We start from the raw sequence: 20,488 nt of genomic DNA, 5'->3' as shown, positions 1-20,488 counted from the left end.
TTTGGGGCTGCCAGGTGGTGTCCACAGAGTGCCAAGCCTGTAGTCAGGAAGACTCATCTTCATGAGTTCAAATCTGACCTTGGACATTTACTAGCTGTGTGACCCAGGATAAGTCACTTATCCTTGCTTGTCTCAGTTTCCTCATCTGTAAAATGATCTAGGGAGGAAATGGCAAACCACTCTAGTATCTCTGTCAAAAAAAACCTCAAAAAAGGTCTTAATGAATAAGACATGACTGAAAGGATTCAACAGCAAGATGTGTTTTATTTTTGATTCATCAATCAAATCAAGCATTTACTAATGCTTGTTGATTGTCATAAGATCAAAGTTCAGTGACAAGGGCTGTAATTTTGCTTTAGATTTTATCTCAGTTTATCCTCAAAGCAATCCTGGCAAGTGAGGATTTATCAATTCATTTCCTTTCTCCCCCTCCCCCTTCCCTCAACTCTTTCTCCCACCAATTTACAGATGAGGAAACTGAGACACAGAGAAGTTCAGTGATTTGCTCTTGGTTATACATCTAATAAATTTAGGTAGGATTTGAATGCAAATCTTCCTGACACACAGAGCTCTATCTACTATGTCGTCAGCTGCCCTTTTATAGATTAAAAAGAACTGGAAGGAATCCTAGGGGCCATATAGTCCCCATCCAAACTCCTTATTTTTCAGATGAAGAAATAGTCTTATAGTGAATGATTAAGTGACTTACTAAAGCATATCAGAGGTGGAATTTGAACCCAAATCCTCTGACTTCAAGAACCAGTTCTCTTTCCACTGTATTATGCTGACTTCCAAAACCTTACACATTTGAAACTATAACTTCCAGAGTTTACTGGAGAGGGGACTCTTTTCTGAGTGCATAACACTATTAGGGAACATATTTGGGGAAACTGAGGCACAGATGAATTAAGGGACTTGCTAGGTCTTCCTATAAAATAGCATCCAGAAAAACTGAAACTTTCCTAGGTACTTTGAACTGTGAGACTTAAGAACTAAGAATAGTAAGCTTGGGAAGAAAGCTCAAAGATAGAATTTTCTGAGTTGCCAAAGGGTTAAGAACGGCACTGCTGCCAACACTTTGGTCAGTGAAGGATGCGTGGGTTTGGTGTTTTTCCCCCCTGAATATCACCTTATTTCTTCCTTCAGCCAAACAAAACTTTCAGTAAAATAGATTTTTCTGTTTGCTTTAAGTTGAAATATTTATTAATATTTATTCTGGCTGGAGTTAACTAGCTGGGGGGTGGTACACCTCCCCTCCTCCAATATTGTGCTCTCTGGTCTGCTTTCTGGACCCACGAGACTTTAAACATTTCCAATTGTTCTTAACAGACTGGTGTTAGGACCCAGAGAGGAGACAGCAGCTACAAGATATAAATAGAGAAACAGAATGGGACAAAGTTTGAGGAGAGAACATGATGTCACTCAGACTTTCTCTCCACCCAACGAGATCTGGGATGGAGGTGCAAACATGAGCCAGACAGGGAAGGACTTAGCAAATCATTTCAATTCTACTCCTCTGGAGAAAGCCGGAGCAACTCTGTGAAAAAAAAAAGTTCTCTTAGGAGGTTTCTTTTCCCCATTCCCTCCTTTTTAAAGAATAACTCAGAACCACAGCTACATAGCCAAGGTGCTCCTGATCACTACAGAGGAGGAAAGAGACCACATGCTGAATGAGACAGACCTCTTCTTGGCCCCCAGAACAAGAAGATTTGGGGGATTGTTTCTGGGGAACTGTGCATTTTGGAATTGGATTGATTCTTCCCACATTCCTCAGCTGCTCTAGTCATGGTAAAGCGTTTATCGATTCCTGAAAGTTGTTGAATTTTGAAAACACCCATCCATGTCTCCGGACAACTGGGAGAACTTCCGAAATGAATTTTCTGAACCTGTATGAAGATGTCCTTTTCACAAGGAGCTGAGAATTAATTTTTTTTTAAAGAAACAAAGAAACAAATAAACTTGGGTTTCTGTAACCCATCTCCCTGGAATCTGGCTTGACTCACTCTTTTTTTCCCCCTTCTTCAAACCTTTGGGAAGACCACCATGAAGAAGTTGCTGTCTCTTATCTGTTGGTGTTTATGGATGAATTTTTTGTTTTTGGAAAAGCAGGTAATTTCCTAAAGGGTAAAAGCATGGAGGGTGGGGTGGGGCTTCCCCAGAATTTTACCAAGACTGTTTTATTATATCTTCCCCTCTGTCTTACTATATACAATGTGATCTTTTGTCTGTGTATGTGTGTGTGTGTCTGCAGGTATCTGGAAATTATCCTCCAACACAGGAACATCCAGGTGAGAGACATTCTTTATCGCTCAACCCTCTAAACGTCTACTGAGGTAGGATGGTCCCAGAAAGTCCCAGAAATCTATAATTGTTAATCTTGGATGGACTGGGGAATGTTGGGATCACCAGCCTCTCTCTCACCTTCTTTATCTGGTGTCCTGTTGCTTCTTGTGGGAGCCCGACCCCATGTAGCTCCCCTGTTTTGTGCTTCATTCTTTGCTTCAAATCTGATGCTGGGGGGCTCATTCTGTCCACAGTGATGTCTCCTGTATCCTGTCATATGAAATCTTGTAACTGAGGAGCCAGCTCGCTCAGCATGTTTTCCCTTGCGGAAGGTTCCTCTGATGGTTTCCATATATTGTTCTTTAAACTCATGTGTATGTGTAAATCAAAACTCCGCACACATATGCATTCATGATGTCAGTCTCGAATCTCAGGATGGTTTCAATTCAGCTTTGAATGGTTCAAATGTGGCCAATTCTCCTGGTTTTTTTTTTTTAACTTCCTATGTGCTGGTGTCCAAAGGTGAGTGATAGTAATCGAGAAATCGAAAGTTTTGTTGACGTCTAGCTCAGCTATAGTCTACAGTTTCTCTTTGGTCAATTGGCTTACCTTAATTAAGATGGAACAAATCTTGCTGCTGTTAGCAGAGGAGGCTGGTGGTGTCCACAAAGAAGGAAAGCTAGTCCTGGGGGTAGGACTCAGAGCATAGAATCTGAAAGGCAAAGGATTCAGGTTCAAATCCTGTTTGATTCTACCTTCTGACCTTGTCCAAATAATTTCTCTCTTTCTCTGGTCTTCTTCATTTATAAAATGAGGCAGTTGGATTTAGATAAATTCTGAGGTCCATTTCAGCTCTGTATCTATGATTGTGGAAATTTAGGGAGTGTACAAAGACCTGAATTAAAATGCAACCTCAGATTACCTGTATGATCTTGGGTAAATCACTTAACCCTGTTTATCTCAGTTTCATCATCTGAAAAATGAGCTGGAGAAAGAAATGGCAAATCACTCCAGTGTCTTTGCCAAGAAAACTCCAAATGGAATCATGGAGAGTCAGATACAAGTAAACAAAATAAAGGAATATATTAATCTAATACATGATTATATCATATGATATCACATAATATTGCTATATAACATTATGTTATATGTCCTGTATGGCATCATATCAGATCATATGATACTCTACATTATATTACATTGTATCGTATTGTATCATATTACATTATATTATATCATATCAACCATATTATTATATCATATCAACCATATTATCATATCATATCAATCATATTATTATATCATATCAATCATTATATTATATTATGTTATGTTATGTTATGTTATGTTATGTTATATTACATTATATTAATTATAGTATATTAATTTAGCTTTACTTTAGCTTGTCTTCCTCATATGCAAAAATAGAGAAGTTGGACAGCAAGTTCTCCCTTGATCCTATCACCTCTCTGCATCTGATAGAGATGGAATGGCAGAGTAGTTAGATAGCCAGTCTTGGAGTCAGGTTTTGACTGAGAATGGCTTGTCACTATCAGTCTCCTTTACGCACATGTATAAGTCCATAAGTTGCAGCTTCGAAAATGGGAGCTCCCCATAGCAAAGAAATCAGATTCATCCCTGTTCCATGACCTTGCTGTGCCTATTTCCATCCATCCATCTATCTATATCTATATCTATAACACATACTAACACATATACATATAAACCTATACATATTTGTGTATCTCTCTCTTTTTTCTTTTTAACTTCTATGATGAGAATGCCATAGTTCGCAATGAGGCTTCCACAAGATAATATGTTTAAATCTATGTGTCTATGTACATATATATATATATACACACATATATATACATATATGTGTGTATATATATATATATATATATATATATATATATATATATATATATATATATATATGTATATATATATATATCCAGGTGTGTCTATGTACCACTGGGCAAGTTACTTAATTTTCTTGAGCCCTCAATGCCTTCCCCCTGTAAAAGGAGGTTGTTGGATTATGCTGCTTTAGCATTTAAGGAGCAATGATATTATCTGTTCATGCATTGTGGTCCTGATGTTTCCTTGTCTCCACTTTCAAACTATCTTCTGAGGGAACAAGCTTTTCATGAGCAACCCAAAGATACAATCTCCTTCTTCCTTTCTCTTCCCTCCCTTTCTCAGGGTTTTCTTATAGATATCTGAGTTTACAATCCTGAAAGATTTCCCCTAGGACCTAACAAAGTGCTTGGTCTCTTGCTAGGTATTTAAAAAAAATCTTGTTCATTGATTGAACGACTGATCTGGAGGCAACTTCCCAAGGTATCATGGACACAGTGGTTAACTACTGAGTTTGACCTTGTGAGTTTTAAACATAGCTCTGGCAGTCTAGGAGGTACCTTCCGCTGTCTTGATTCACTTCTCTTAAACACAGAAGTAGGCAAACTCCTCTAAATTCATTGGTCACATTTTTTCTTTTTTTCCCCAAGGACTTCTTAAATACATAAGGGATTTGTTCCATAGTCCCAAAGTTTAAGAGTATGGACAGGCGCCTTCTTTATTGGATAGGAACAACGGAGCTTAGCACCCAATTATTGAGAATAATGAGAAGGGACCAGGAAGCTGTCACCCAGTGCTTTTTTCCTCCAAGACTGGCTATCTATCTACTCTGCCATTCCTCTGCCCAGCTGTATTCTCTTTCCCAGGGGTGGCCTCCCCAGCAGTGGCCAGGGTGTCTGGAGAAGGGGATGGATGGTCTTTGTTCTCCCTCTCCCTACTCCACTCCCTTACCTCAATGGCCTTATATCCTGAGGTTTTGAGGTCTTTCCCCTCCCAACTGATTTTGTTTTAAAAAGTTGATTTTAAAGTGCCTCCCCTGTTACTTTCCTGAAAGGCACAATTTGTGGTAATTGCCTCGGGTGCTAGAATTACTAGTTATGGTTTGACTTACATCCTTTCTTCTTTCTCAAGAGGCTATGGCATTAACTTTCTTATGTTCTCTCTCTTTAAAAAAAAACATTCATTTCTTTTAAACTAAATATTCCTTCTGTCTCTCAGTACCCTTTACCCCAATATATCCCTAGCTAATAGGAAATGAGCCCAAGTATCAGGGTCTGGAAGCATATACTTAGTCAGAAATTTACCATCTGTGTGGTCCTGGGCATGTCATTTCCTTTCTCTAGCTTTTAGTTTCTTTAGTTTCTTCATCTTAAAAGGAAAGCACTGACCTTTAGAGTTCCTTCTATGATCCTGTGACTTCTCTATTTTTTTCCCAGTTCCCCTCAAAGTTATCATGAAACCTTCCCTGATTTTCCTAGTTGCCAATCTACTCCCCTTCTTTGCCCTGTTCTTGTTCCAAATTTGTTTTGTATGATCTTATAAATGTGTGTTGCCTCCTTGAGGGTAAGGATTGCTTCATATCTTCCATTACAATCCAAGCACAGTGACTGCTACTTCATTAGTGCTTAATGAGTGATTATTTCAGCTCATGGAATGTGTGATTCTTGAGGGTAGGGACTGATTGATTGAGAAGGACTATATTTTATCATTTGTCTTTTGGAACCAACATAGGCCACTTCATTGGTTTGGATTCAGAGGACTTTTAGTTCTGTTTTTCTTAGAGTTGTGGTCATTTTATATATATATATATATATATATATATATATATATATATATATATATATTTATTCTCTTGGTCTGAACAAGTTCATGAGTCTTTTGTGCTTCTCTGAATACTTTTGGTTTTTATTCTCCTGATATAATAATATTCTGTGTTATCTACAGACCCATACTACTGGGTACATAGTGCATAGAATTCTGGGCCTGGAGTCAGGAAGACATTTTCATGAGTTTAAATATAGCTTCAGACACTAGTGTGACCTTGGTCAGGTCCCTTTACCCTGTTTACCTCAGTTTCCTCATCTATAACATGAGCTGGAGAAGAAAAGAGCAAACTCGTTCCAGTATGTCTGCCAAAAAAACCCCAGATAGAGTCAGAGTTGGACACAACAGAAAACCAAATGACAATAAATCCATAGTTCACAATTTGTTCAGCCAATTTGCAATCAAAGGTGGTCACTTTGTTTCTACTTTTTGACCTCTGTTAAAAAAATGCTGCTAAAAAATCCCTAAAAATATGCCGCTATAAATATTTTGGTATATATGGAACCTTCCCACTGCCTTTGATCTTCTGAGGATGAAGTTCTTGTGCTTGAGTCAAAGATTGATCACTTTTATGTTAGGTAAAGTGTCATTCATATCAGATTGGACCAGAGGAGTTTATTGGGCAGGGGAGTGACATGGACAGATAGATCTCTATGTTAGGAAAATCACTTTGGATTAGAGGATGGAGTGGAGTGGGGAGAGCTTTGGAGGTAGGAAGTTCCATCAGGGGTAATTATTGCAATATTCTAGGCATAAGATAAAGACCCACACCAGGGTGGTGGCAGTGTTAGAGAAGAGAAGGTGGTATATATGAGAGATGTTACACAAGTAGAAAAGACAAGATGGCACAATAGATTGGTTATGTAGGATGAGTGAGAGTTAGAAGTCAAAGATGAAAATGAAATCATTAGAGAATGATGGTGTCTTTGACGCTAATAGGAAGGTTGAAAAGGAGGGTTTTGGGGAAAAGATGAATTGTGAGTTTAAGATGCCCATGAGACATCCTTTTCGAGACATTCAAAAGGCAGTTGCCACTTTCAAGAGACAGATTAGGGCTGGATAGATGTCAAGGAATAGATAATAAGGATTGGCAAGTATTTATCAAGTACCAACTATGCTAGGTTTTGGTAGTACAAAGTACAAACACAAAGAGATAAGAATCAAGGGTAACTAAAAAGTTATTTAAAAAATACATTTGTACAAGCAACTAAAAGGGTATATAAATCAGAGTAGTTAGATGGTGCAGTGGATGGAGCTACCAGTCCTGGAGTTTAGACATTTATTAACATTTACTAGTGACCCTGGGCAAGTCACTTTTCCTCTGTTAATATAAAGTTAATTCATATATATATATAAATCTATCCAAAGTAGTCAAATTCAAGTGAGTTAGAGAGGGAAGACACTAACCATTGGGGGGAAAGAGGGGAAAGACTGCAGAACTGCATCCTAAAGGAAGGTATGAGATCAAGGGAATCATCTACATCAAGATGATCATTGAACTCAAGGAACTGATAAGATTACCAAGAAAGGAAAAGAAAAAGAAGGCTCAGGGATTAGACATTGGACAACATCTAGGGTTAGTGAGCGATCTTGGATGAAACTCCATCCAAGGAGACCGAGAAGGAGCAGTCAGATAGGAGGAGAACACTATTTAAACTCAGCCCTTTTACTCTCTGTAGCTATTATGGCCTGCCAGTCTGGTAGTTACTAAGGTAGTCTCTGGATTTTTGCCAGTTAGAGGAGAATTAAACTGTCTCTAATTCCCTAGTCTCTGAGGAAACACATGTACACACACACACACACACACACACACACACACACACACAAACACATGATGGGGAAAGGTCATAAATAATATGCTAATAGGAGAACTTATCTTACTGGGGCCTGCTGTCCTGATCTGGGCATGTGAGACCTGTTGTGGTGCTTCTAGGCCTCATTAGAGTTAAGATTTCATTTCTTATCTAATTCACCAGATTGTCTTTTTATTTTTTTAACATCCCCTCCTCTGGTCTTTTCCCACATTTCTGTATGTGTAAGATGCACTTCTTGTTCTTTTCTCACTGGCATTGGTTTGAAGCTCTAGGGGGTGATTTGATGACACGGTGTGGCACTGGAAAGCGTGAATATGATAACTCTCCCTGGCACCATGTTCTAACATTTCTTATAGCATAGCAAGTCTGCTGGGATTCTCTTGATGCTTTTTCAGGTATTCAAATCATGATCCCCAATGATAGTATGGAGAAAGAGGACAACACAGGGTACCACTTCTCATGTGTAGCTACCGCATTTCCTTACAAATTGACAAAGGGAGACTATTTTCCTAATAAATGGAAGCAGTTTTTGTCAATTGGATCCCCTTCAGGGGAGCCCTGTAGAGTTCTAAAATATGTTTATGTGATGTAAGGCTAAAGATGCAACTTCCATTGGGGCATAATAGAAATCAATAGAAAAAAACGGAATGTAAAAATCTCTTTGCCATTTGGTATTTTTCTGAGATATAGGATAATAGAATAGAAACCACCATTGTTATAGACTTTAAGGTGTATAAATTATTTCATTCAATCTTCAACGAAGCCCTGAGAGAGTATGGGACATTTTATCTTTTCTCCTTTTACAGATGGGGAAACTAAGGTTCACACAGCTAGTAAGTGTCTGAGGCAGAATTTATACACAGAATCTTCTACCTCCAAGTCCAATAGTCTATTAATTATGTCTTGTAGTCATTGTCAGTCATCTTGACCTATGCCTTGCCAGTAGACTTTAATGACTTTGGAGGAGACTGATGACTTTGTATTGCTCTGCCTCACTTAAATCCAATTCACTTGCAAATCAAGGCACCACTCTCCTGATACTATTGGTTCTCTCTGAGAGCAAAGGATTAACATCAGTTCAAAAACATTATGCATCACTGCCTCTAACAGTGGATATTTATATAATACATTTTTTTTGAGGACAAATAAGAGTCCATTTCCCGCAAACCTTTGAAGTAGATAGTGCAAGGATGAGCTCTATGCTTTAGAGATGTGGAAACTGAGGTTCCAAAAAGATAAATGAACTTGTCTAAGGTCACACAGCAAATAAGCAACAAAGTCAAGACTTGAACCTAGTTTCTTCTGAATCTTTCTCAAGACCTCAACCCCAACTCTAATTTTCAGTACATGAGAGTTTTATAACTAGTTTGATGGACTTGGGAAAATACAACAAAATGAAAAGGCAGGAATATTGTCATATTCTAATGTTTGTTTTTTCCCCTATCTACCATAGTTCTCCACCTAAGTTTATGTTGAATGAATGAATAATACAAGTAACCTGTTTGGATCATAAGAACCCCTTTTGGAAAAGAAGCCTACTTCCCTCTAAATTTCATTCATCCCAGTTAGGTGGGCCATAGCATACAGAGTGCTAAGTTCAAATCCACCTTCAGACATTTTCTAGCAGTTTGATCCTGGGTAAATGATTTACCTCTGTTTGCCTCAGTTCCTTATCTGTAAAATGGATATAATAATATCAGCTACCTGCCAGGATTGTTGTGAGGACTAAGTGCGATAATAACTATAAAGTACTTTTCACAGTACTGGAATATAAACACTATATAAAGGTTATTTTTTACTGCTACTATTAGAATTATTATTGTCGTTGTTGTTATTTCAGTTAATTTTCCCCTAATTGTTCAAGTCTAAGTTTGGGGTTTAAATAGCCTGTCCATCAGTCAAGACTGCACTATGCCAGGATATTTGTTTCTTTAATGATTTTCCAGAAAACAGAGGATTTTCAAGATGGGATGAAGGTTATGTGAATTCCTCAGAATTAGGGTTAGAAATGGAATTAGATCCAATTAAACATGATGTTCAATTTACTGCCTGGTATTCCAACATTTCTACAGAAAACATAGCTATGATGGGCTGGATATGTTGTTAGAATGCCAAATGTACGCTTGCCCAAAAAATTATTTAACGGAGAAGTCACACAGGGCAAGAGCTCACAAAGGGTTCAGAAGAAACAATACCAGGAAACCCTGAAGGTCTCTTCTAAGAACTTTAGAACTGATTGTACAGAATGGGAGAACCTGGCACAGGATGGCGTGCCCTTATCAATGAGGGCGCTGCACTCTATGAGGAAGGCAGAATTGAAGCTGCTCAAAGAGCATTCCGAGCTCGTATTGGTCTGATCAGTCACAGTCGGACACACTGTAATTTGTCTCAAACATAGTGATGTCATTTTGTTCTTCAATAACAAAGGACAAGAACCAACCAACCAACTGACCAACAGAAAGAGTTTATGATTTCATGATGGAGGAAACTAGAATGGTTGAGGGTCTCCAGCTGATGCTAAACATGGATGGGCTGAAGAAAATAGGAATGTTTTACTTGGAGAAGAGAAGTTTTAGGTTGAACAAAGTCATTGTCTTTGGGTTCTTTTATGGAAGAAGGATTAGATTTGTTCTATCTAACTTAAGGGCCAGTAACAATGGAGAGGAAGTTGCATAATACTAATAAATTAGTATTTGAAACTGCCATCTGATTCCAAATCCTTCGCTTTTCTCTATTTTACTCTTTTCTGAAAACTAAGGTTATTGAGAACAAAAGATGGACTCAAGAAGTCTGTAGACCCTTTCTGCATTTGTCCTTGTCTGCTACAACATCAAGTAAAAAATGCTGTGTCTGTAGTAGGCACCGAGTAAATAAATATTTGTTGTTTCAATTTCAAGTTTAGATGACTGAATGTCTCCTTTATGTTTGGGGTGGCAAATATGATTGTGACTGTATCTATATAGTGCCAAGGAAATTCAGTCAGTCAGCATTTATATATGCCTGTCATTGAGTCCTAGGGATAAAAGAAAGGCTAAAATCTGGTCCTAACCCTCAAAGTTCTCACATTCTAATGAGGAAGACAGCTTGCAACTCTCTCTCTCTCCCTCTCTCTCTCTCTCTCTCTCTCTCTCTCTCTCTCTCAACATTATATATGATATCTATCTATATACTCTATCATCAATCTGTTTCTAGATTGTATTTATCTATCTCTCTCTGCCTCTTCTATCAATACTATATATGAGATAGCTATATACTGTACCTGTCTATACTCAATCTATTTCTAGACTTTATCTGTCCATCTCTTTTTCTCTCTCTCCCTTTCTGCCTCTCCTTTTTATCAATATTATATACAATATCTATCTATATATTGTTTTCTCTATTTCTAGATTATATTTGTCTATACATCTCTCTCTCCTCTCTGCTTTTCCTCTCTAACAATATTATTTACAATATCTATAAATGGTATCTGTACACTATATTCTCATTCTATCTATATCTAGGCTATATCTATTTATCCATCTCTCGCTCTCTCTCTCTCTCTCTCTCCTTCTCTTGTCTTTGCTTCTCTTTTCTATCAATACTATGTATGATATCTCTCTCTATACTCTATATGCTCTGTATACTATTTGCTCTAACTAGCTAGATTATAACTATTTATCTCTCTGTCTCTCTTCCTTTCTTTGCTTCTCCTTTCTATTAATACTATATACTATATCTATCTATAGCTAGACTATGTCTATATTTATCCATCTTTTTCTTTTTCTCTCCTTTCTACCTATCTATACTATATTTATATTGGACAGCTAGGTAATGCAGTGAATAGAGTACTGGCTTTGGAGTCAGGAGAATGGGAGTTCAACTCTAGATTCAGACACTTGCCATGTAGTAGCTATGTGACCTTGGGCAAGTCACCTAACCCTGATTGCCTCACATCCAGGCCCATTTCCAGTTTTCCTGATTCATATCTGGCCACTAGACCCAAATGACTGGTGGAAAAAGTGAGACTGGAGACTTAGCACAGCACCCCCCCCCACTCAAAACCAGTTCGTATGCTTGGCCCTGATGTATTTTCTTCGAGAATGAAAGACAAAACATGATTCTTTATCTATCTGTTTCTCTCCTCTCCACCTATCAATACTATATGCATATCTGTCTATATTATAAACGATCACTATCCATTTATCCATCTGTCTCTCTAAGCCTATCTACCCCAGTTATATACCGTGTAAATGGAAGGGCAGCTCAGAGGGGAAATTACTGCAGGGGAAGGTAGTGGACTTGGGGTAAAAGACAACTCCACTGAAAGGGATTTCTTCTTAATCTTGAAGAAAGCCAGAGAAGCTAGGAACCAGAGGTGAGCTAGGGAGAACGTTCCAGGCTGGGGACATAGGGTAAACATGTGGAGGTGAGACATGGAGTTGTGTATATGGGGGGCTGCAAATAGGCCCATGTAGTTCGATTACAGAGTATGGGACCCAGAAGTAAAGAGGAAGATTAGAAGGTTAGGATGATCTCATTCAGCTGTGAAAATTTCAAAGCAAAGCAAACGATTTTCTGTTTGATCCTGGAGGCATTAGAGCTGCCTAAAATGATCAATCTGGGTAAGTCTAGTGCTCAAGTAGATATTTTTATCTTGAATTATTTAGTCTGCCAGTCGGCACTGGCATGGCCAACTAGATTATTGTCAGATCCCCATTTCCCTAGAAGGAAAGAAACAAGCATTTATCAAGTGTGGATTGCTGGCCAGGCATTTTACTTAAGGCTTTATAAATATTATTTCATTTGATCCTCACAACAGTTTTGGGAAGTAGGGGCTATTGTTGTCCCCATTTTACAGCTGGGAAGCTGAGGCAGACAGCAGTTAAAGTGATTTGCCCAGTCACACAGGTAGTATCTGCCTGAGACAAAATTTGAATTCAGAGCTTCCTGTCTGCAGGGGCAATGCTCCATCCTAACTACCTCTAGATCAATTAGAGATATTTGGAAGGTGATATTGCTTTACGAGTTAGTAGTGGTCTTAAGCAAGACACTTAACTTTCTTGAGTCTCAGTTTCCTTATCTGTAAATAAGGGAGTTTGAAATAGATTTCCTTTGGGTTCCCTTCCAGATCCTTTGAAGTGGCCTTCTTTCTAGCTTCTTGCTAACTAAGATTTTAAGGAATTATAAAGGCAGTCTTAAAATAACTATTTTTTTGGCTTTTCCAAGGCAATGGGTTAAGTGACTTCCCAAGGTCACACAGCTAGGTAATTATTATTAAATGTCTGAGGCTGAATTTGAACTCAGGTCCTCCTGACTCCAGGGCTGGTGCTCTATCCACTACACCACCTAACTGCTTTAAAATAACTATTAGACACACAAAAAAAAATCTCTACAGTTTTGGAATTGGGGGACTAGGTTCAAACCTACCACTGTGCTGTGAAATATCTACTATTTGACAAGTTTAGTTAAGAAGTCAAAGACCAAAATTGAAGCAGATCCTTCTCTCAAGGAACTTACATTCCTTTGGGAAACATAACATGAATATCTAGAAATACATAGGATAAGAGCAGCTAGGTGGTACGGGGCATGGAGCACTAGTCCTGGAATCAGATGGACCTGAGTTCACATCCGAACTCATACACTTTATTTCTAGTCACAATGTAACCTTGGGCAAAAGTCACTTAGCCCTGATTCCCTTGCCAAAATAAAGGGAAAAATATAGGATAAAACATTTGCTAGCTAAGAGACTTCATGATTTTGGGGGGCATACCTCATTCATGGGCAGAGGGTGAAGCTGAGATGGTTTGTTAAGCTTGAATTATAGGAGGCATTGACTAAGTCATCACAGATCATATTTTTCTAGTTTATAAACATGTCCTTTCACAGATAACTTTTTTTTATATAAAGTGGAAAAATGAACCTAAAAAACAAAACCCTTTTTCACTGGATAGCCGCTGGCTGGCCTGGGTATGGAATGAGCAGCTGAATTCCATCCAATTCCGAGAGGACAGGGACTCCAACCCCCACTGAATGCAGCTCCAGGTCTGAGAAGAAGAGGCCAAATACGGTGAAGATGGCAAAAACTCAGTACTGAATCTTCCTTTTCCCTTGGAAGAGGTTTGCTTGGAATGACCAGGTTACCTCTCCTCATTGGGACTCAGTTTCCTCATGTGTAAGATAAAGCAAAGGAAAGGAGAATAAGCATTTCTTAAGCATCTGCTATTTTCCAGGCACTTTTTACATCTTTACACATATGATATCATTTGATCCTCTCAATAGCCTCAGAAGATAAGTACTGCTATTATCCTCATTTTACAGTTGAGGAAACTGAGGTGCAGCAGTTAAGAGTCATGCAGCTAGGGGTTGGACTACTTAGGTTCTTAACTTTTTCTGTCCTTTGATAATCTGATGAAGAAAATAAAATTCATAGGATTACAAGGGAAGTTAGACAAATCTCTAAAATCTGGGTCTCTCTTCATAGATCTTAATTAAATTAACAGCTCTAGTTTGTTGATCTCTAGGTTCCCTCTACAGATTTGAATCTGAATCTGGAATGGAATCCCTCTGAAGAGGAAGATATCATCTAAGCCATAGGCAACAAAAACTGATTTTTGTGATCTAAAGTCTTCCTTTTTGGCTCTCAGGGCTTTGAGCAGTCTAATGCTCACTTGATCAAAGTCAAGAGATTAGAGAGGAAGACTGTCTTAAGTTGAGTCTAAAATGAGCTTTTGTTGTATTTATGCTCAAATCTCTAGATCTACTTTCTCAATTGTATTAGTAGTTTGGGTATGGTGAGTAGGCTATTTCTTTTTAAGATACACCCCCCCCCCCCCATACTAAAGCTCATGAGTCCCACCAGTGTTCTTCCTCCATTGATTATCACTTAATTTTACTTAATCATCCAGGTCTAACTAGCTTTTACTATATATTGAGAGAGAAGGGGCAAAATTTGGCCATGTAAAAGTAAAAATATATCAGTTAAAATTCATTTTAAAATAAAAGAAAAAAAAGAAAACCTATGGGACCTAATCAAGGATACACTTAGAAAATGAGCTGTTCCCAAAATCTATGCTTAATGTCCAGTGGAATGAAAGAGTGTTTTCATAATCAAAATAAAAAAATAGCTTAAAGTTCTGCAAATTCAATATTGAGTCATGTAAAATAAATTATTGTAGCAAAAGGAGGACATATTGAATATTTAAAAAATTTTAAACTTGCCAAAAAATCAAACTAGGTGTTTCAGTAAGAAGTTGGTCCAATCATCCTTAAAAACCTGGGGCACATTCGTTTGCAAATATATAGACTCCAGAGGAAAGTGGAGTCAACTTAGGAAGATTTTGTGGTAAGGGAATAAATCCACAGTTGCTAGAAATCCTTTTCTTCCCATTGTAGAGTCCAACCCAAAGTTTCCCCCAGAACTGGGTGGCCCAGGTCCTTGTAGAATCCCAAAGCTGTATTTCTTCTGTGTCTAGTCCATCCTTAGCTTTCGATTCAGATGCTACTGCTGTTCTGGGGACAAAGCTAGGGGAAAGTCCCAAATCTTTTAACTTTTAGAGGTTCACAAGATCATCATCTCATCCTCTGGTCAATGGGGGGTGGGGAGGAGGAGAGATAAGGTCTCTTCTTTTCTATCCTTCCATTCCAAGTGACTCCCTCTCAGAGGTTTGGTTGGATGGCAAATCCTCTTTTGGGTTCTAAACTGGCTTACTAACTTATATAAAGACTCATTGGATGTAGATTAGTCTCTTAAACCAATTCCAATATACTTCTTGTATCATTTGATTTCACCCAATGACTTTCATTTCTAAATTGATTGAAGATTTTTCACATCTCCTTGAATGTCTTTAATTGATGACTTGCTTCAATAGAAATTTTCTCACCTGATTAAGATGTCAGGGCTAGAGTATTTTGAAAGTTTTAAGTGGGAGGGGAGTGATCTATTTATGGACTCAATCGATCCCTCTCCCACCCTATGAGCACACACCCACCAAAGCAATTGTTTTAATAACAACCACTTTCCCTTTGTGAACTGGTTGGAACAGCATGGTCTCTGAGTCCCTTCCTAATATCTCATTTTAATTGTAGAGTATAATAGCATACATTAGTAATAATAATAATTCACATTTATTCAACAAGGTTGGAAAAATGTATATCCATTATCTCATTTCAACCTAACAACTCTGTGAAAGTTCCCTATTTTACAGATGAAGAAACTTAGTCTCAGGTTAAATGATTTGTACAAAATTGTACAGCCACTTAAGTGTCTGAGGCAGCACTTAGGTGTCTTTGGTCCAAAGTCAACTCTGTTGACTATAACCTGATGCTTAGTTTGAGTGATTCTTCATTGCTGCAAGAATGATGGTTTTTTGTTTTTGTGCAGTGGAGACAGCACTGGTCTTGGAGTCAGGAGGACAAGAATTTGAATCCAGTCTCAGACACCTGACTTTTACTAGCTGTGTGACCTTGGGCAAGTCACTTAACCTTGATTGCCCTGCTTCCAGGGCCATTTCCAGTTGTCATGATCCATAGATATGGCCACTGGACCCAGAAGGCTCTGGAGAAGAAAACGAGGCTGGTGACTTAGCACAGCCCTTCCTCACTCAAATCCAATTCACTTGCTTGTCTTGGCATCACTTCCCTGACGTTGTGAACAACTTCGAAAATGAAAATCAAACATTATAAGAGTGGTGAAGGTTAGAGTTTATATAGGTCTACTTTTATCAAAACTGAAAATCCTACCATGCTTTCAGAAAAGAACTTTAAAAAAATTGAATTAATCAGATAATTGTCCATATAGCATCTGGTACATGTATGGGTATGTGTATAAACTTATCTAGGAGAAGAAAGAGGGGAGCATTCTTTTAATAGATTCCATGAGACCTCTCTCTAGGGACTTGTATGATTGATGCAGAAAAATTGTATTCTGCAGCTGCGAGAACTTTGAACACCACTATTTTTCACCCTCAGGAAACATTATATCATACATCTATTTGCCTCTGTCTTTCTAGCATATGTGATGGACTCTATCATTTCTCAAATCAATCTTTCTCAAATCAATCAATCTTAAAACTAATTAAATGCTTGATATTTGCTTAGCACTATGCTAGAAAGGCAAAAACAATTCCTGCACTCAAAGGTACTTACATTCTAATGGTGGAAACAATAAATAACAAGGTATATACATAATAGTTGGGCATCGAGGTGACACAGTGGATAGAGTGACAGACCTGGAGTCAGGAAGACTCATCTTCATGAGTTCAAATGTGACCACAGATACATACTAGCTGTGCCACCCTGGACAAGTTACCTAACCCGGTTTGCCTTTGTTTCCTTATCTATAAAATGAATTGGAGAAAGAAATGGTAAACCACTCCATTATTGCTGCCAAGAATACCTAAACTGGGCTGAAAAATGACTAAAGAAAAACAAGATAGATGCAGCAAGAGTTGATAAGTCAACACAGAGATGAAGGCATTAACAATTGAGATTGGGAAAGAACCCTTAAAGGAGGTGGAATTGGACCTGTGCTGAAGCAAGGAAGAGAGACTAAGAGGCCAAGGTGAGAGGGCAAATATTCCAGCAGGCTCAGGGGACAATTTCTTCTTGGCCTAATTAGACATTTATGCCAAAAATCTGATGTGTATATTTTGCCTTCACTCATATTGCCATAGTTTGGAAAAAGTAGAACAAATCTGGATCCTTATTTCCTAGATCCAGGCAGCCCTACTTTACTTTTTTGGTCCTCCTTTCATCTTCTAGTTGACATCTACTAAAGATGGGTAATTACTAGGAAAGAGTGACCTCTCCAACATTTGGCTTTTGTATGCTTCTCCACCTGGAACTCTGAGTTACCCTGCTGTAACTGGGAAAGATGTTTAGGGAAATCAACTTTTCTTTATTCTCTGAAGAGTTTATTTTATGAATAAGAGAAGACTTTGAAAGTGGAGCATCTGTTCACTGTAGAACTGATATTATTTTTTCAGATGTTTCTTTCATGATGAAATTTAGAGAAGGGGGAAAAGAGTCAAGGGTTGTTTTTATATTTATTTTTTTTTCCACTCAGAACAATGACTATCCTAGAAACTGACTGAAAAGAAGCCAACATGGCAAGGTGGGTACAGGGAGAGGCTCAGAATCAGGAGATCTTGTTTCTGATATATACGAACTATATGACCATGTGAAAGACACTTAACTTCTTAATGACATGAAAAATTTTGACATTTTAATGCATGGAGAAGTGGTTGATCTATGTTAGCAGAGGGGATTCCATACCAGGATTCCCATCCTTTCAGTACTTCAATGAATCTATGATTTCATTCCTTGTGGATATTCCCCCTGACAATGCAGATCACAGTAATACTTGTCTGTCCATCCAATGTGACTGTTGCTCACACTTTACCGTAACTTCATAAGAGGTGTCATCTAATATACCAGGAGGTCTTGCTTGGCTATGAGTAAAGCACTTGGATTGTTTATCTCTTATCTCTCATTCTTGAAACTTGTGCAGTTCACTTTTTCCCCTCCTATCTGGCATTTCTTTAATGATTTCCTTTGAACTGCTTCTCTTGGGCATTTTCTCTCTTGTGAAATGCTGCTGCCTATGAATACCCACCATGCACCTGTCCAGTTCCCCCAGGGTGATCCACAGCTTCAATTCTTTGGACACCATGGTATCCCTAGGATGACTTACAGTCCTATAAAAGCACTGTAAGAACATTGGCATTAAAAAAGATGGACCTTTGTTTCAAGGAGAAGCTTGGGGTCATGGAAAGAACTTTGTGATTTCCCAAAGGCAATCTAACCTACACCAATGAAATCAAAGGTCTGGACTGAAAAATTAAAAAGAAAAAAAAAGGATGTTAGTGGAAACAATGGTAAAGCCATAGATCATTTTTTGTTTTCTTTTTATGTCAAAGTCTCTGGAACATTTCAAGGGTAGGATAATTGTGTCCACTGGACACCAAATACATTGTTGTACTATTTTGTAGAGGCTGGATCCAATCTTGACCTTTGTTATGACCAGCTCATCTTGTAGGGCTATGTGCTTATCTTGAACTGAGGCTATGTCTACACATCAGATACCTGCAAGCTGAAGAAAAATGACTCAATTATCTGAATAGATTGTAAGTGTCTGACACCATAAGTTCATAGATGTAGAGCTACAAGGGACTTTAGAGGCCATTGAGTTTGACCTGCTCATTTTCCAGATAAGAAAACTGAGGACAAGGGAGATGTCATCTCCCAGAAGAAGCATTTGAACTCAGGTTTTCCTGATTCCAAGCCCAACACACTAGTCAGGGGTAGGTCCCTGAATTCAGAAGGTATTGACTACACTTAGAGCTTAGAATCTGGATGGCAAAAGCAGTACTAGCAGCTAGCATTTATGGAATGTCAGTAAGCTTATATAATTCTTTTTTCTATAGTATCTCATTTGGTTCTCACAAGTCCTATCTGAATCCCACCTTCCACAAGAGGTTTTTCCTGGTTCCTCTCAATTCAAATACCTTTCTCTGTTGATTATGTCCAATTTATTTTGTAGGTGGCATGTTTGTTTTCAGTTTGCATATTGGCTCCCTGTTTAGATTATAAGCTCTTTAGGACAAGGATTGCCTTTTTCCTTTCTTTGTACCCTCAATGTCATTTAATAAATATTTATTGACTGAGAAAAACTTGGAAACTTTCAAATGGCAGATTGGAATGAAATGCTTCCATTGCTGTGCCCTCTTTCTACAATTTGTGTTTCAGGCTAATTGATCTAAAAGAGTCTGTTGTATTTCTCCAGGAACAAAATTCCTTGTTTTATCTCTTTGGCTAAGTGGAACAATGTAGATATTGTCTACATTCATTCTAACCTTTGGATCCCGTCATTTCCACTTACTCTAAAAACTTATTTACCTTCTGTCTTTATCAGAATTAAAGAATCTTTGTATTGGAATAAGAGGCAAAAATGGATAGGGAGGTTAGTTCCTTCCTTAGATATTAGCTGTGATCCTGGGCAAGCCATTTAATCTTTACCACCCTCAGTTTCCTCATCTTTTTAAAAAATGAAAGAGTTAGCTCCGATCAATCAATCAATATTTATTAATTTCCAGACACTGTGCTATGCACAGGAGGATGCAGAAAGAAGCCAAAGATAGTCCCTGCTCTCAAGAAGCTTACCATCTTATCACATGCTAATAAGTATAAAAGGTCCCTTCCAATATTACATTTATGGTCTTAGGATCCTATGACCACAGTGGTCACCTAGTCCAACCTGTATGTAAAAAGAACATATATAATGTACCTTATAAATGGTCAAATAGAGCTTTTCTTATCTACATATTGCACATATGAATATATTTTTGTACATAGATGTACATATGTATGTGTGTGTGTCCTCCCCCTTACCCCCAATTTGCTTGTTGGGACCCAATATCTCCAAAAACATTCCAGTCTACTTTGGAACAACTTTAATCATTAGTAAAATTTTCCCCACATCCAACCTAAACTTGCTTCTCTTCTTCTTCTCCTACCATGACTCCTGGTCCTATGTACTAGGCCAAACAGAAGAAAGCTAATCCTTCTTTCATGCTATAGCCCTTCAAATCTTGAAGATGGCTTCCCTAATGGTCTGTGTTTGTTTATTTTTCTTTGTAAGGGTTCGAGGTGTTAGCATCCGCTTCTCATTACTGGCCACTGGAAATCGTGGATGGAATTCATGAGCTTCAGGATACAACAGGAGGTAGACC

General features: G+C 38.2%; 1 protein-coding gene across 1 annotated transcript in view; it reads left to right on the top strand.

The window, feature by feature from the left end:
• The first annotated feature begins 1,381 nt into the window (after positions 1–1,381).
• Positions 1,382–20,488, top strand: part of ADGRD1 (adhesion G protein-coupled receptor D1) — a 490,642-nt gene continuing 471,535 nt past the window's right edge. The window contains exons 1-2 of the mRNA XM_074205246.1: positions 1,382–2,109; positions 2,252–2,288. Of these exons, the coding sequence (XP_074061347.1) occupies positions 2,044–2,109; positions 2,252–2,288 (103 nt within the window). The 5' untranslated portion in view covers positions 1,382–2,043. The remainder of the gene's footprint in view (positions 2,110–2,251; positions 2,289–20,488) is intronic.

The sequence above is a fragment of the Macrotis lagotis genome, chromosome X, assembly GCF_037893015.1.
Source record: "Macrotis lagotis isolate mMagLag1 chromosome X, bilby.v1.9.chrom.fasta, whole genome shotgun sequence".
Taxonomy (NCBI): Eukaryota; Metazoa; Chordata; class Mammalia; order Peramelemorphia; family Peramelidae; genus Macrotis; species Macrotis lagotis.
This window is presented reverse-complemented; position numbering and strand designations above follow the sequence as displayed.